The sequence below is a fragment of the Mixophyes fleayi genome, chromosome 5, assembly GCF_038048845.1.
Source record: "Mixophyes fleayi isolate aMixFle1 chromosome 5, aMixFle1.hap1, whole genome shotgun sequence".
In the NCBI taxonomy this organism is placed as follows: domain Eukaryota; kingdom Metazoa; phylum Chordata; class Amphibia; order Anura; family Limnodynastidae; genus Mixophyes; species Mixophyes fleayi.
The window spans coordinates 268500803-268516312 of record NC_134406.1 but is presented as its reverse complement, the minus strand read 5'-3'; the positions used below and the strand labels follow the sequence as shown (position 1 = coordinate 268516312).

Here is a 15510-nt window from a genome sequence, read left to right as displayed (position 1 = left end):
CACTCTCAGGCTGGTCTTGCTTGGTGCCTTTGGAGCCTAAGTAGTACTTGTTTATTGCTTTGTGCTGTTTATACTATGAGGTCTGTTGTATGCGTTATGTGCAGTGCTGCGGACACCTTATCCTATAAATAAAGCATAATAAATAATATCTGGTGGGAGTGCTCTTAAAATTGTTCCATTTTTGACAAAGTTATCCAGTGTGCAACCAGCCTTTTAATAATGTCACATTACCTGATAAACCTCAGTTTTATACAGCTGGGTGTCTGTCTATTACATGTGAACATAAACGACAGAGGCAAATATCATCATGTATGGTTTAATGGCAGACAGTTTTTAATGGAAGTGATAATTAAGGATTATCCCTGTAAGCATTATATAAAATGCCTGTTTCCCTTAATTGTCAGCTGGATAAAATTTTGAACGTTAACGTCAGTGGTAAAATGAGGCCGCCGCCTGCCGCTTCTATTCCTCTGTTGTGTCCTTCTTGCCGGTCTCCTGGCCCTCGAACACAGGATACTTCTTCTCCACCTCTGCCCATGCGAGGAAACCGTTAGCCAGGCCTTGGATGATGCCAGGAAGTTCAGAAATCTGAAAAGATATAGAGACAGCAATTAATTACTTACACATGGTCAGACAATAATTAGCTGAAATACTTTGTGCAGCTGTTACATGCTGGCCACACAAGTTATATCGCAGCTGGCAGTATAGGCCCAGGTGTGGCTTGCTTAATGTTCTAACTACATTCAGGTCGCTGGAGCTCCATCCACTGATTGGACACAGTGACAACATAATTACCTCGGCTCTTATTTGGCGCATCGTGTCGCGGTCTCTAAGCGTCGCAGTGTGGGGAGTGCGGTTCACTGTATCGAAGTCTATTGTGATGCCAAAGGCAACCCCAATCTCATCTGTCCGGGCGTAGCGCCTCCCGATTGATCCAGAGGAATCATCTACTTTGTGAGACACCCCGTTCCTGGTTAAAGCTTCAGCTACAGAGAAAGACAAAACAATTGAGGATTGTTGTAAAGAGAGAGACATATTTTCTGAATCCCATACACAAAATCCTAGGGCTGTGTAACATGCTATCTTACTATATACAGACATCCTTGTGCTAATGTAAACTTTAATTACATACTGTTGTTAATATTCAGTTAATTTTTATTTCTCTTCAGATCCTTCAACTGAAAAGCCAATGGTAGACAAAAAGGTCAACTGTGTGTTATGAAACATGCGTCAGAAATGTTGAAGGTTTACAAAAAAACAAAACAAAAACACTTGTATTGCTTTAAAACATTAAGGGGCATATTCAATTCCGATTCGATCCGCGGTAAATGCGCACTACTGCCGGTAATACGGTATCGCAATAACGCGGATTTTCGTACGCAGCCCTACGGGCTGTGAACGAAAATCCACGTTATTGCAGTACCGCGGATTAGGTTCGCGGCCGTTCCGGCGCGATCCCGCGGATCGGGATGGGAATTGAATATGCCCCTAAGAATTCACCTTTTCTATGACATTTACAGTGTGCTTCTGACATGCGCACATCCAAAGTTAAAGTTTACTGTTGGAGAAGGACTTTATAATGACCTGTATACTGTCCTTACCGTCTAACCCACTCATGATCCTCAAGCATTGTGGTCAATAAAGTTATAAAGGTTTGCTCACGTATAAAATGACACATGGGACAGAAATATTCAACGACAAATGTGACAAAATGGCAGACATGGGCCGTGTACTTACACAATTCCTTGACGAAAGGCATGAATTCCTGATTTTGGCTTAGTGGGAGCACCGAACACTTGTATGGTGCTACTATGGCTGGAAAGCTAAAGTACTAAAAGGCAAACAAAAAGAACAATAAATGAATTCAGTCAGACTAAACGGTTGTCACTGTATAAAATTAGTAGTTTACTAAACAACTGCTGGCACAGACATGGCAATCAATTGAGCATGCAAGTCTAGAGCTTCTGGCTCCAAGTACTCAGTAATTATCTTAACTGGCTGAGGGTGGGGCTTATCGCGGGAAGGGGAGGAACTCACTGTGACATGTATAAGAGCTGTATAGACAAACAGCAAGCTAAACTAAACTGTGCCAGAAAAATGACAGAACCTGATTGGTTGACATTGGTTACAGCAGAGATTTCATAAAATATTCTACTTTGTTTTGGTCCCAAAAGCACAACAAGCAGGGAATTGATGGGATCAGAAGGATTTATTGGGATTTTGGGCGAGATGTAGGGTCTGCGGAGGTCCCCTTACCGTCCTCTGCTCGTCCCCTTGTCGGACTTGGAATGTGTGCTCTAAAACCGTGTACATGATTCTTCCAAGACCAAATGAGGGCTCAATCACATTTGGCACGATTTCCTCCACTGAAAGCACAGGAATAAAACAACATTATGAAGGAAGATTGCAACAGCAATAGATGCGCAGGATTTACTGACCAGATTACATAGAACATGCCTAGGTCTCCCAGACTGAACCCAATATATACACAATGTTCTTCCTACACTATACTCCTGGGCAGACGCTCACCAATCAGTCATTGTACACAAGACATGGCTACAATGGGTCGTTCACAAGTCAGTACAAAGAGACAGGATGGTATTTACTGCACATTATATACATAGAGGCCCTGTGACTCTTGCCAGGTGATCTTTTATATCATTCTGCTCTCAGAACTGAACGTTTGAAGAAGAGGGAGCTGGGTGGGGTTCTAAATTAAACAGGGGGATATTTAATATAATGGGGTGCCCGGCAGGTCCTCTCAGGGGCTCAAACAACTCCAGTTAAAAAAGTGTAGACAAAACCTTGTACTAGGTCTTCTATTGTATCAGAGCATTTAAAGCATGTTCTCAAACCCTCCCCACAGCATAGTGTACGAGCGGTACCATAGAACCCTATTACATTGTACTTCAACACAATGTTCAAATTGCCGCAAAGGAAACTGGTCAGAAGCTGGGTGGGCGGAGCCATTCGCTTCCATCGATTTTGGAGAATCACTACATAACACCGAAAGGATCAAGGACAGGGTGTAACATTAGGGTCTGTCTAAGGGTTCAGGCCACCCTAGGTTATACACATGTAGTGCCCCTCACCTTCCATGCCAGGCATACACAAGACAGGCGAAAACAAACTAGTCCTTAATTTAAAATCCGGCTTCCTTCACCCCTCCCCCTATGTTTATGTTCCCTTGGGTTTTTAAAAGGGTCATGGCAATCGTTGTAACTCATTCCTGTATAGCAGGACCGAGGCACACATGAATTTCAGTTTCTGAATTTCATATCTTTACCAGTCACAATTTTGTACCCCAAAATGGTTGCACAAGCGCCAAAAGCCTTGTGCCCTTGTGTCCCATCCATCCTCAGGCCCCTGTAGTACCGATTTTAGGTGATAATCCTGCAAATAGATGAGTGCTCCTAAGGTTTCCCCTCTGTCTTCCCCTTTCAGGGCCAACACCCCAACTGGGCTTGAACACTAAATACTCTTCAATAATTAGACCGTGACATCTTCGCTTTGGCAGCTGTGCTGATAAATGGGGCACAGATTACTGTACATCTTTGAGTGCTTATACAATACACAGCAGAGAGATACAATGTATCCTTATTTACAGAAACAATGATAAACAGGGGCACAGGAACAGATGATATTACCCATATCGGCCATTCAGATGTAATCGCCAACAGGGCAGGGATCGATTATTAAATATTCTCTGTACAGTGTGTAATAAGATTGCGTTATATAAATATAATACATAACGGCAATAAAGTTTCAAAAATTAAAGTTCTGGCAACTGTAACAAAGCCACATAATAGATTCACTGTGTTCGTTCTTCAGTTGCAGCACAGATACAAGAGCCCTGTATGTACTTCTTTATGTTCCATTGTTCCAACGCGAGCACTTTGTTGGGAGACGTAGACCTTGGCCTTGATCCCCGGCAGTTTCCATGACTACTGCTAAAAGCCGCATTGAAAGGATGCTGCAGTCTGATTGGCTGCGCCGTGGCGGTGACAGAAAGCAACGGGCGTGGGCCGCAGGTCATTGCAACTCGCTGCCTGTTCTCCTTGTAAGCGGACGCGCTCATTGGCTCGGTTATATAATGCCATATACTTGGGAACCCAGCACAAGGACGCCAGGCATTTATTTGTACGAGTCCTATGAATAGGAATTGTGAAGAGCCCAGAGCCTCTCAATGAGCCCTGAATGAGACTCACGGAATGGGAGAAGTAATGATTTGCAGGAACACAATGGGAGTGCTGGGTACAACAATAATTGATCTCTGTAAACAGAAATGTAACCTTTCCTGGAGTATTCAGACAAAGAACTTGTCCTAGTACATCACTAAATAGAGCTATAGGGATGACTTAACCCTTCTGATGCCAACATTCACATATGGGAAAGTTTCTATACATTGGCAGAACCTGACATTCTATTTACACTTGCTGCTCAGCGGGGTACAACCTATTATACCCAACTATCTCCCCACGTTATCACATCTTATCGCAGACATGCTGATGAGCCACTGAAAGCCTTAAATATATATCTGTATTTAGTATCGCTAGCTATATTTTATGCGTCAACCTGCATAGTAGGTTTAGTTGTCCTTTAGGGCAGACCAGCCGCCATATTCGGGGGCATGACATCTATTCCCTCTCTTTACCACTAGGGGCACCATGTGACAGACTGAGCACAATTTATAATAGCTTAAGAATAAAAACTGCCTTTATCAATGTAGCTTTCGGGAGGAAATTGATTGCGCTAGTCGTGGGTCTGCAGGAATGACCGTTTTAATGGCTATACAAAAAACCCCCAAAAAAACACACTTTATACTACTGAATTCCTATATCATGTCGGGCCTCCTTTATTGTTGTAAAATACAAAACACGTTACTTGTATAAGTGGGTGAGGGGGTTATCGCAAGATTAAATTCTGGCCCTGTTGCTTTCAATGCTATGGATTGCACATGTAGTGTGTGCGGTCACAGTAAGCTGTGTGTCATACATAGGTGGAGCCTAGTTGTGCTGCACATGCATCAGGTGAGAGCACATATATACACTTAAACCAGAACTGCCACTTAGGGGGTGGGGGAAATGAAGCCACAGACTGAGAGTTATATAGTGGAAGGAGCAGGGTCTCCAGCAGCACAGTGTATATCAGGAGATGAGTGATGTGTTAGTGAGGACAGGGCTGCATGTGACAGGGGCAGTGACATGATGTGAGGAGGGGAATGGAGGCCGCAGGAAGCCACAGACTGAGAGTTATATAGTGGAAGGAGCAGGGTCCCCCAGCAGCACAGAGTATATCAGGAGATGAGTGATGTGTTAGTGAGGACAGGGCTGTATGTGACAGGGGCAGTGACATGATGTGAGGAGGGGAATGGAGGCCGCAGGTAGTGAGTTATATAGTGGAAGGAGCAGGGTCCCCAGCAGCACATAGTAGACATTCAGGGCTCCTATCACATGGACGCAGGTAAGCTGTGAAGTCACATGCCCCTATAAGGTCATACATCCAACTTGTGTTTAAAAAGACAAATGTTGTTACCGTACCATGTAACGTTTTCTGAAATTTCTTGACGCTGACCATGTCTTTGGTCAGCTGAAAAGTTTTCCCTTCTGTTTCAATAGTAAATTCCCTAAAAAAGAAGATTTGGCAAAAGTATAATTAATTGTTATTAATGCAGTCAATAAAAACCGGACAAAACAGGGGAGAAATTCTACTGAATATACAAGTGTGCAATAATCTCACACTGCAGCAGAGGTGATGGATGCGATGATCATAGTGATGAGCAGAAGGTAAGAGGACATACACTGAGCACGTTACACAGCTAAGCTCCGAATTCTTTTCTTTATGTAGGTGCAAAGGTGCATTGTGGTTCTACACACTATGGCTGGATCACAGTCACTACATTGTATGTTCATTGTAGGGGAGATCTACAAACACATGAGCACCAGCAGACGTCTTCTGTGGATAGATTATAGTACACACACACAAACACAAACAAACACAAACACAAACAAATACACAAACTCACCCTTTTTCCTCTAACAGCTGCTCCATCTCCGCTACGTAACAGGCATCACAGATGGCCAGGTATTCCATCACCAGCTTAGCGTCTTTCTTGTACGCCTTGCCGATAGCTCCCTTATTGGCATCAAACTGGACGACATTCACCGTTTTGTGCGCTGGAGTTAAGGACCTGAACCGCATGAACATCAGAGAACATGATCATGTTAATAGATGCAAACAGCGTTAATGTTCCGTGACCCAATGCAACCGACTGGACGGTAACTTTCATTATCCAACACGCACTAGACCAAAGAGTGACGTGTGGAGAAGTGCTATACGTGGAATCTGTGGGGCGTTTTGGGGCGAGTGCAAGCATTTTGTTCCTAGTGGAAGGTCTGAGGACATTTGGGGACAAGTGAGTGACCCAAGAGACATAGGGGAGATCGGATTGAGCATTTCAGTGATAGGGGAGGGGTAGTGGAGAACCTTCTGGGGCTGTTTTACTTATTACAGGGATTAGGTGTAACGTGCAGACCTTTTGAAGGATATACATTCAGCTCTTGCAGTGTAGCAGGTTGACAATCACAGCATTAGGCGGATTAATATCAGTGTGGGATTCCTGTGGGCTATAGCACAGTTATGCAGCAAGGACCATGTAAGTCTTCCAGTCCGTATCAGCAGAAGCTGTGTCACCATAACGCTGAATGATGGTGCTGTAGCACCACCTACAGGTGAAAGGTAGAAGGTGCAATTTAGTGTTTACACGTGAAGACATCGCCGTCTCAGTGCAGCAGGAAGGAGGGAAGAGTAGCTGTGAATAGTACATCTGGCCTTATAATCTAACTCGATCACATAAATAGACGTCACTTACGCCCTGATGTGTCAATTGCACCATTACATCCTGGTGTATTTTAAGAACCAGCACAGGAACTAGTGATTATCGGCCATCAATACACTGTGCAAGCGAAACGTTGTTCCCTCTTCCACTGAAACGGTTTGGATTTCCATAAGATGATAGCCCCTAGTTCTAGTGACAGAACGGCAGTAAGTACACTGCCTATAGCATAAGAGAATGTCTCAAAATGCTCTAACATTAGCTTACATGTCACAATTACATGATAAATCTATAAAAGTCTCTCTTTAAAGACCTAGGAAAATCATTTCCCATCAGGATGCCCAAGCTGCTCCCTTCAGCTATTGTTCCCGGGAAATCCAAGTTTCTCTAACAGCCCTCGCTTGAGCCTCAATCAAGAGATTGCAGCTCCTGATTGGTCCTCCCACTCAATCCTGCCTGGACAGCCATTTAATGTTGGTTAACATTAGTTTTCTGGTGCTGCATCACTGAAGCGGCAGAGCCCCACAAGAGCTCTGATGGTCCTGTGGTATCTGGCACCAAGACGTTGGCAGCAGACCCTGTAATATGCGAGGTTGGGCCCCCGTGGCTCGGACTTGTTTTTCCAGCACTAGAGATGCTCAAATGGACTGAAATCTGGGGACTTTGGAGGCCAAGTCAACACCTTGAACTCTGTCACGTTCCTCAAACCGTTCCTGAACAATTATCTTGCTATAAACACAAGGAGTGAAACCATGGTTACGTCGTTTTTTCATACTTTAAATTCATGTTATGAAAAACAACTTGTCCCCAAGAAAAACAAATTCACTTGGGCAGACTATAAACTAAGAGCGATTCCCTTTAAAAGAGAATTTTAGGAAAGATCACAAAGTCATTCTCACCCGTCAGAACGGCCCTTAAGACATACGCATGGTATGAATTTCCAGAACGCCGGAGGGTTAACCGGTTAGACACGCAGTCCTGGTATAGTCAGCAGTATGAAACATTGGGTAACATTTAACATAGATTAGGCTCATTAGTGAGTGGTTATCACCAATAATCGCTGAGCAGTAATATAGACTGGTGTAAGGTGAAGGATATCGGTTCTTTAAGAGGTTTCTCAGCCACAAGCGGCACCTTGGTGGCCCTGGAGTGGCAGGAAAGGTCATAACAGGAGCGGTCAGCGCAGCCAACAATTTCTATCCAGCCCTGAGAGACAAAGAGATATAATATGTCAGATTAGCGCACACACAGTATACTGCATTTGTATGGGATCAATCAGAAATTAACTGGATTGCATTTAAGAAAAAAAATAAAATAAACCACATACACCCAGATTCCCGTTATCCTGACAGACATACGCTGCAATGAGCTGTACAAATACACACAACTATGTAACAGTAAGTTATAAATGTACCTACTCATCCAGTCTCAATGCATACACAATCCAATCCTGCCATTGTTGTATGAAAACGGATTGATTCATTTCACATAAACACCATTGGGGGGTATTCAATTGTCTGAAAGTTTTTTTTTTGGTTTTTTTTTTTTTTTTTAAGACCGCGTTAAGTCATTTTAACACTGTTTTTTTTTTATCATTTTCGAGCAGGTTAACTTTACCTGCGATTCAATTATATTGTTAACGCTACTTTTTTTTTTTCATGAAACGGTCCTCTCGCGCTCCAGTAGAAGGTCTATTGAAAGTATAGGGTGCGTGAGAGGCAGCCGTGTTAAAAGATATTCAATTGTTTTTTAACGTGGTGCGTTAACAGGAAAATATGCTGTTTTATCTCGCACCTCTTTGGGGTGTGATAAAAATATAAAACCTCTGAAAACTTTTTGAAATCATGTAATAATGTGCAAAAAAGTTACTTATGTTTATCACTAATGCCTAACATGTAAAAGTTGATTCTTGTGAAAAAACAAAAAAAAAAAAACATAAAAAAATAATCACTAAATATATTTAGGTATGTTCTTGGTACAAATATGTTTGTATTAATGTGTTTTGACATGGTATAGAGGATTGTATAGTAAAAAAATTGTTATATAAAAAAAAAGCTAAAGAAAGTACTGTAATGTAGATATTATCAATGTGTAATGCAATCTAATGTATGGAATTGTATGCAAAACCTTTTTTTGTGTTATACACGACCATGTTAAAACTCTCCTTCACTACCCTAAAAACTTGCAAACACAATGATTAATGCGTGGGGGCAAGCGTTGTGTTTTTCAATTGAATTGCTCGAGTTTTCGTGCTACGTTAACTAAAAACGGTCGCTATAGCAGTTAAAAACCCGCAGGATTTTTTTATTTTTTTTTACGTTGCGCGGGAAAAAAAACCCAAAAAAAAAAACAAAAAACCCCCCATTATGTCTTGTTATGGGGCATACCTGACATTTCTATCTCTGTTGATAACATGACCATAAATCCCACCCCACAAGCTCGCTGCCTAGGTGTAATCCTTGATTCACGCCTATCCTTTGTTCCCCACATTGACTCTATATCTAAATCATGTTACATACATCTAAAGAACATTTCCAGAATCCGCACATATCTCACAAAAGACACTGCTAAAACCTTAATTCATGCACTAATCATCTCCCGCATTGACTATTGCAATTCCCTCCTTACTGGTCTTCCCAAAAACAGACTCAAACCCCTAAAATCTATTTTGCATGCTGTGGCAAGACTGATTTTCCTTGCAAATAGCTATTCCTCTGTTGAATCACTCTGTATGTCTCTACACTGGCTGCCTGTCTTCTACCGAATCCAATATAAAATACTTTACAAAGCTGCACCAACATACATCTCCTCTCTTGTCTCAAAATATCTCCCAACTCGGCAACTCCGTTCTGCAAAAGATCTGCGTCTCTCATCCACCCTCATTACATCCTCCCATTCCCGGTTACAGGACTTTTTTCGGGCTGCACCCACTCTATGGAACTCTCTCCCTCGCACAATAAGACTCTCCTCTGTTCTACAAACTTTCAAGCGTTCTCTGAAAACCTACCTATTCAGACAAGCTTATAATATTCCTCAACCACCATCTTAACCTCACTACCTTTAGCCTGTTACACAATTTCACACAAGACAACTACCCCCGGACCAACATTGTTGTGTGACAGGATCATTTAGCTTATGAGTCACCTTACCTTTGCAGTCTGGCTGGGCCAAGATGCAAAATGTATACTTAACCTCATGTGTCAATCTCCCATTGTCCCATAGATTGTAAGCTTGCGAGCAGGGCCTTCTCACCTCTTTGTCTGTTTTACCCAGTTTGTTTATTAGTTTATTACGTTTGTCCCCAATTGTAAAGCGCTACGGAATATGTTGGCGCTATATAAATAAATGATGATGATGATTTCCCCAAATGCCTTATTAAGTTAGCCACACATACACTGCAGTTTCACTCACAAACCACTAGGTGGAGCACTTTCTCTTTTAGAATCTTCAGTAACATTTTTTTCCTCTAATTGCCAACGTCAAAACTGTGTGTTCTACGTAGTAAATATTGCAGTGCGGTAGCAATGTGCCGCCTGCTTAGCCAGGCAGAGAGCTTGTGGCGCCAGATACTCACGTAAGAGGTTTTAGCCTCCGCGTCCCAGCAGTCGCAGGCGTAATGCGCCATCTCATTCTCCATGTGTTGGCGGAATCTCAGCTTTTCCGGCGAGATGCCAACTTTAACGAGGTACAGATAGATCCTTCCGATGAAGTATCCCAGGACAGAGTTATTGATCACGCCCTGGGGATAGGAGAGAGGTGATGAGGGAAGAGATGATCTTGTACAAACTATTCTCAAGACAGAAACGGGCCGGTTTAACCCTTGAAGTTATGGTCAGACGGCACCGCTTAGTCCCAGACCCGGCACGATCCCTGCATTCTATCCCCACGTTTCAATTGTAGTTCCTCGTTACGCTGCATAGTTGGATTATCCTCATCACAGACTTGTTATACGGAACCTTACACCAATGTCTGACAGATGACTTTGTTCACCAGTTACGGTTCAGATAACTTGAGCCGTCATATAATAATCTGACCAGCAGGGGGCACTGTTACACTGGAGTATACAGGGATAATTCCTATAGCTCTGCCCAGTAATCAGTATACGTTCCCACTCAATAAGTAAATTCGCTACAGACTTTATGATCCACCTTTTACAGTATACAAAGACGTTCTACAAAATGATAGTCGTGAGAATGTACCAGTAACCCCTCTATAAACTATACATTGGGGGGTGGGATTAATGTTTATATGAGGAGGGTTATATAAAGTGGCCAACTACTTATATTTCGCTATTGAGCAGCCGCACGCCCCCGTACCTGTTGTACCGCGTCACCGAGCTTCATTTTCTGCGCAGACTCCCCGCTCAGCTGCGCTCTGGAGGAATACAGCTGGATATTGAGGTCCGCCACATTCTCAAACCTGGGGTGATTCTTCTCGTTGGGGTCCACAAAGTGCTCTATTTCTGCCATGGTGAATTCTCTGTGAAATAAAGATGCGTTTCTCAGTGACAAATGCAGTTCAGTCGTCACTTACAGCTCCATGCACCCCCCCCCCCTCCCCCTCAATTAAGAACACTTATCAGTAGCAGAGTCTTAGCAGATAGTACGGGCATCAGGTGGGTAAGGACCCAGCCAGCATGGCACAACCTGAACCTTGTCACCTCACAATGAGATGTGTTAGTAGGACACGGCGTACAGCCCACGTGTGGGACAGAGTCTCCGGCACACACAACAAACACACCCTCCGTCCCACTAACAAATGATATCTTCCAAATCTCACGGGCCCCCCTGTCTGATGCTATAATGATGGGGATAGGGCTGTCTTAAGAAATGCATTTGGTATAGTTATGCTTTGCTGCACATATGTTGTATCCTGTGTGTCTATGAAGCAGGGACGGGAATAATGGACCACAAAAAGCAAAACATTACTGCTGGCCCTAACTGTTCCCAGCTCTTTAAACTAAAGGTCAATGGATGCAAATCTTTACTGGATCCTTAAGAGATACTTTTGGCTCCAAGATAGGACCAATTGGCTTCTGTAGCCAACATTATTCTGACGGATATTGAACCAAATATTCTATAATGCAGGACAATCCTAATTATACAGGGACCCCAGCGGCGCTTGCAATCAAATCTACCAAGGCGCACAAGACAACAGGGCTAACTGAATCAGAAGCCAAAAGATATAGAGTTAGGACATGGAAGAGGAACATGGGGGGGTACATAGTCCAGTCATCCAAAGAGCACCCGGGTCACAATTAAACTAAAGACAAAAAGCTGGACTATGGAGGAGTTTTAATGCGGCTAATTAACATGGCCAATCTACCTACGACTTACAGCGCCCTATGCGGTAGTTTTAGTGATGGTTGTCATATACACATCACTTTATGGGGCATATTCAATTGGCCGCATTACTGTCAAAAGTAAAGCGGTCTGGTATAATTAGCGTTCGTACGGTCAGTTCAAAGCCGGCTTTTTGCCTGCGGCTCCCTGAGCCGTGAGCAGAAATCAGTGTTAAAATTACCGTATTAACGGTAATATCCTTGCGCTAAGCTGTGTCGGGGGAATTAAATTTTTCTCCTATGTATTCTGTAAAAGTCAGCTTATCTGAATTGGATTTTACATCTAGTTAGGATATTACAAGAAAAAGATCATGTCTCTTTGTACAGTATAACACAGGCATCAAATGACATGCATAGAAAGTGCTTATAATCAACATAATAAACTCTAAAAAAACAAAACTAAAATTAGAACCCAAGCACAATGTTGGACCCGCAAGCTGTACATTAAACTACACAGTCCAGAGAACCACCAACAAAACCTCAGCTCATTATAATTCAGACTACACTGCTGATATTTTGGGCCAAAAACAGACTAAAAAAGAAAACCGCTGTTTTTGGGTGACTCCTACAGACCCTAAGTGGTCTCTTTTATTACTTATTAGTTTTCTTTCTGATCAGCATAAACCAATCTTGTACTTAATGAACAGTTTATGTATCCATAAAATATTGATAAGATTGAAGCGCTGCCGTGGGCAAAACGCGTTTGAGGGAGACTAGCGCACGTGCAGTAAACGGGTGAAGACAAGGCCTGGATCAGACACTTCCTGACACCCCCTCTCCCCTCAACCGATTACACCCACTGAGGACGGGACTAACAAGAGGAGGAAAATGACAACAGTTCTAGTGATCTAACAGAAAACTAATGTGGTTCAATCCATTATGTAAAATAAACAAATCATTTACCATAAAGCAGAGTTATAATTTAAAATGTGAAGAGCTTAAAAGACAAGCAATCACTTCCTAATGGGCATCAGACTTAATATTACAGTTATTGGGGGGTTTTCAATTGTTAGAGAGTTTTTTTTTGTACCCGCGTTAAGTCATTTTAACGCTGTTTTTTTATCATTTTTTTTAAACAAAAAAAAAAAACTTGAGGATAATTAAATACCCCCCATAGGATCCAATTCCCCACAAGTCTCTAGATGTATCTGAATCCAAAGACAAATATATATTGCACATTTCAAGATGCAAAAAACAAAAACAAAAAAAACGGGAGCGACGCAATCACAGTAGAAACATTTAAAATCAACTCAGTGGTGTATTAATTGGGCCACGTGAGGCAGCCTAATTCTGCCAAATGTCTTTCCAGAACTCTGCCGTTTATTTTGGCAACTGAACAATAACCGAGGTTCTCAGATCCTGGCAGAATTGCGATGTAATAATAAATATAAATACAGGAAGCGGAGGAGGCTTTGTCCCGCTGATGTAAGAGCGGTGACTGACGAGAAGGTTGTTAGGCTGATAAGAGATCATGCTGTGCGGCAGATAATGACAGACTTCCTCTCTCACAGCCCAGAGGATGCTGGACAGAGTACGTAACTGATAAGAAAATGTTCCCAGCGAGTTACTTTCCTATAAACTGCTAATTGCAGAGCTATATTATATGTATACAAAGTTCAGCACAACCCTAAGAGCCACCAACTTCTGAAAACTTCTTCCAAAAGGTAACAGGAAACTTTGTGCTACATTGGATGATATGGATTCAGGACAAATAATTCCAGGTTTACTTACCGTACTCTGATGAGACCGGACCGGGGAGAAATCTCGTTCCTAAAGGAGTTCCCGATCTGAGCAGCTGCGAATGGCAGTTTTCCCTGATTAAATTCCAAGAGACGCTTAAAGTTGAGGAAAATTCCTTGTGCAGTTTCTGGCCTCAAGTACCTGTCGGCAGGAAAAGGAGCAGCTTAGGAAACAGATCGGAATTATTTCCGATACAGGAATGATAAAACGCTAGAGGATCGGTAACTCGTACCCTGTCATGTTGCCTCCCGGCCCGATGGACGTTTGGAACATCAGATTGAAGGACACCGGAGGAGAGAGGTCATTTAAGGTGATGGGAGATTTCACGTTGTATTTGACAAAGAGATCGGCCAGGTCTTGCTGCCCGTAGTTGTCCATCTGTGTAATCAGCAGAACGAGACATGAGAACGGAGACTGATGGATGAAGTTCTTACGTCCCAGCCCAGAGTCCGTAATGTTTCACCTTACACTAATCCTTACTATACTATTCATACACTGGTTGATCCTTTTCCAATAAAGCCACACAGAAGTGGCCAAATTGGACAGATCCAACCATCTGGCACGTGACAAGTATGCATATAGCAGAAGTGCCTCCAATTTACATTAATGAGAGTTAAAGCTGCAATCCCATGAAACAATCAGGTGTGTTTAACATAGATCACTGTCAGGCTATAAGAAGTAAGAAAATGTTGCCATTGCCCTTTTTTCTTTCCACATGCTATTACTGATTTATGATCCTGGGCTACCATGGTAACCACAGTCACACGGCACATGAAGTAGTGAGCACAGAGGCTTTGGAACGCCCCTCTGAGCTCTGTCTGCACCGTAACATCCTCTTTCACCCCCCCCCCCATGGCCATCACATGACATACTGAGAGCTGCGAGCATGCGTGTGTTTGCCAGCCTTTTATATTTGCCACCAAGAGCTATTGAAAAGGAGAGAATGATTTTTAGGTTGACAGCCAACTGACTATCACATGCACACTTAAAAGATAATTAATTTTCAAATTAAATTGATGGGATTGCTGCTTTAAATTGTATTAAATTATATCCAAGATTATTATAGAGATCATTATAAAGCTAATCTCATTTATCATCATCAAAAAAAACAAAAAAACAAACACCACATATAGAATGTGTGTAAAATAACTTATGGCGAGATTTTTATACCCAAAATATAAGCTGGCTTACATAAGAGCTACTAACAATGTTCAATAATGGCAAGTAAAAGTTTCAGTATTTAATTTTCTTCAGTTCTAAAACAAATTGGGAAGGAGATTATTTTCCTATACACAAGAGACTTCCTGTCAGTAATCCCACTAAGAGACCCTGCTATCAGCCTCTCCCCAACAGCTCCATAGCAAATGTAAAATATCTCAAGTTCTGGCAAGGTATGGAAACTTTTACATATATCTCAACATTATTAGTAGCATCGTTATGTAAAGAAATTGGTGTTTTAGGTTTAGTGATCCATAACTAGCTTCTGACTGCTGATAAAGAACGGTACCAATTTGTTTAAACAATCTTCAATTGCAATGTAACCAACAATTGTCAAACTTCTTGTACTATCCCTCCGCCATGCGCAGAATCTCCC

General features: G+C 42.3%; 1 protein-coding gene across 1 annotated transcript in view; it reads right to left on the bottom strand.

Annotated features, from left to right (window-relative positions):
- Positions 1-302: 302 nt before the first annotated feature.
- GARS1 (glycyl-tRNA synthetase 1) overlaps positions 303-15510 on the bottom strand; it is a 33088-nt gene continuing 17880 nt past the window's right edge. Inside the window, exons 7-17 of the mRNA XM_075214087.1 lie at positions 14149-14294; positions 13908-14057; positions 11152-11314; positions 10410-10574; positions 7929-8041; positions 6026-6166; positions 5541-5626; positions 2257-2366; positions 1738-1831; positions 796-986; positions 303-588 (exon numbers count right to left, since the gene is read on the bottom strand). Of these exons, the coding sequence (XP_075070188.1) occupies positions 463-588; positions 796-986; positions 1738-1831; positions 2257-2366; positions 5541-5626; positions 6026-6166; positions 7929-8041; positions 10410-10574; positions 11152-11314; positions 13908-14057; positions 14149-14294 (1485 nt within the window). The 3' untranslated portion in view covers positions 303-462. The remainder of the gene's footprint in view (positions 589-795; positions 987-1737; positions 1832-2256; positions 2367-5540; positions 5627-6025; positions 6167-7928; positions 8042-10409; positions 10575-11151; positions 11315-13907; positions 14058-14148; positions 14295-15510) is intronic.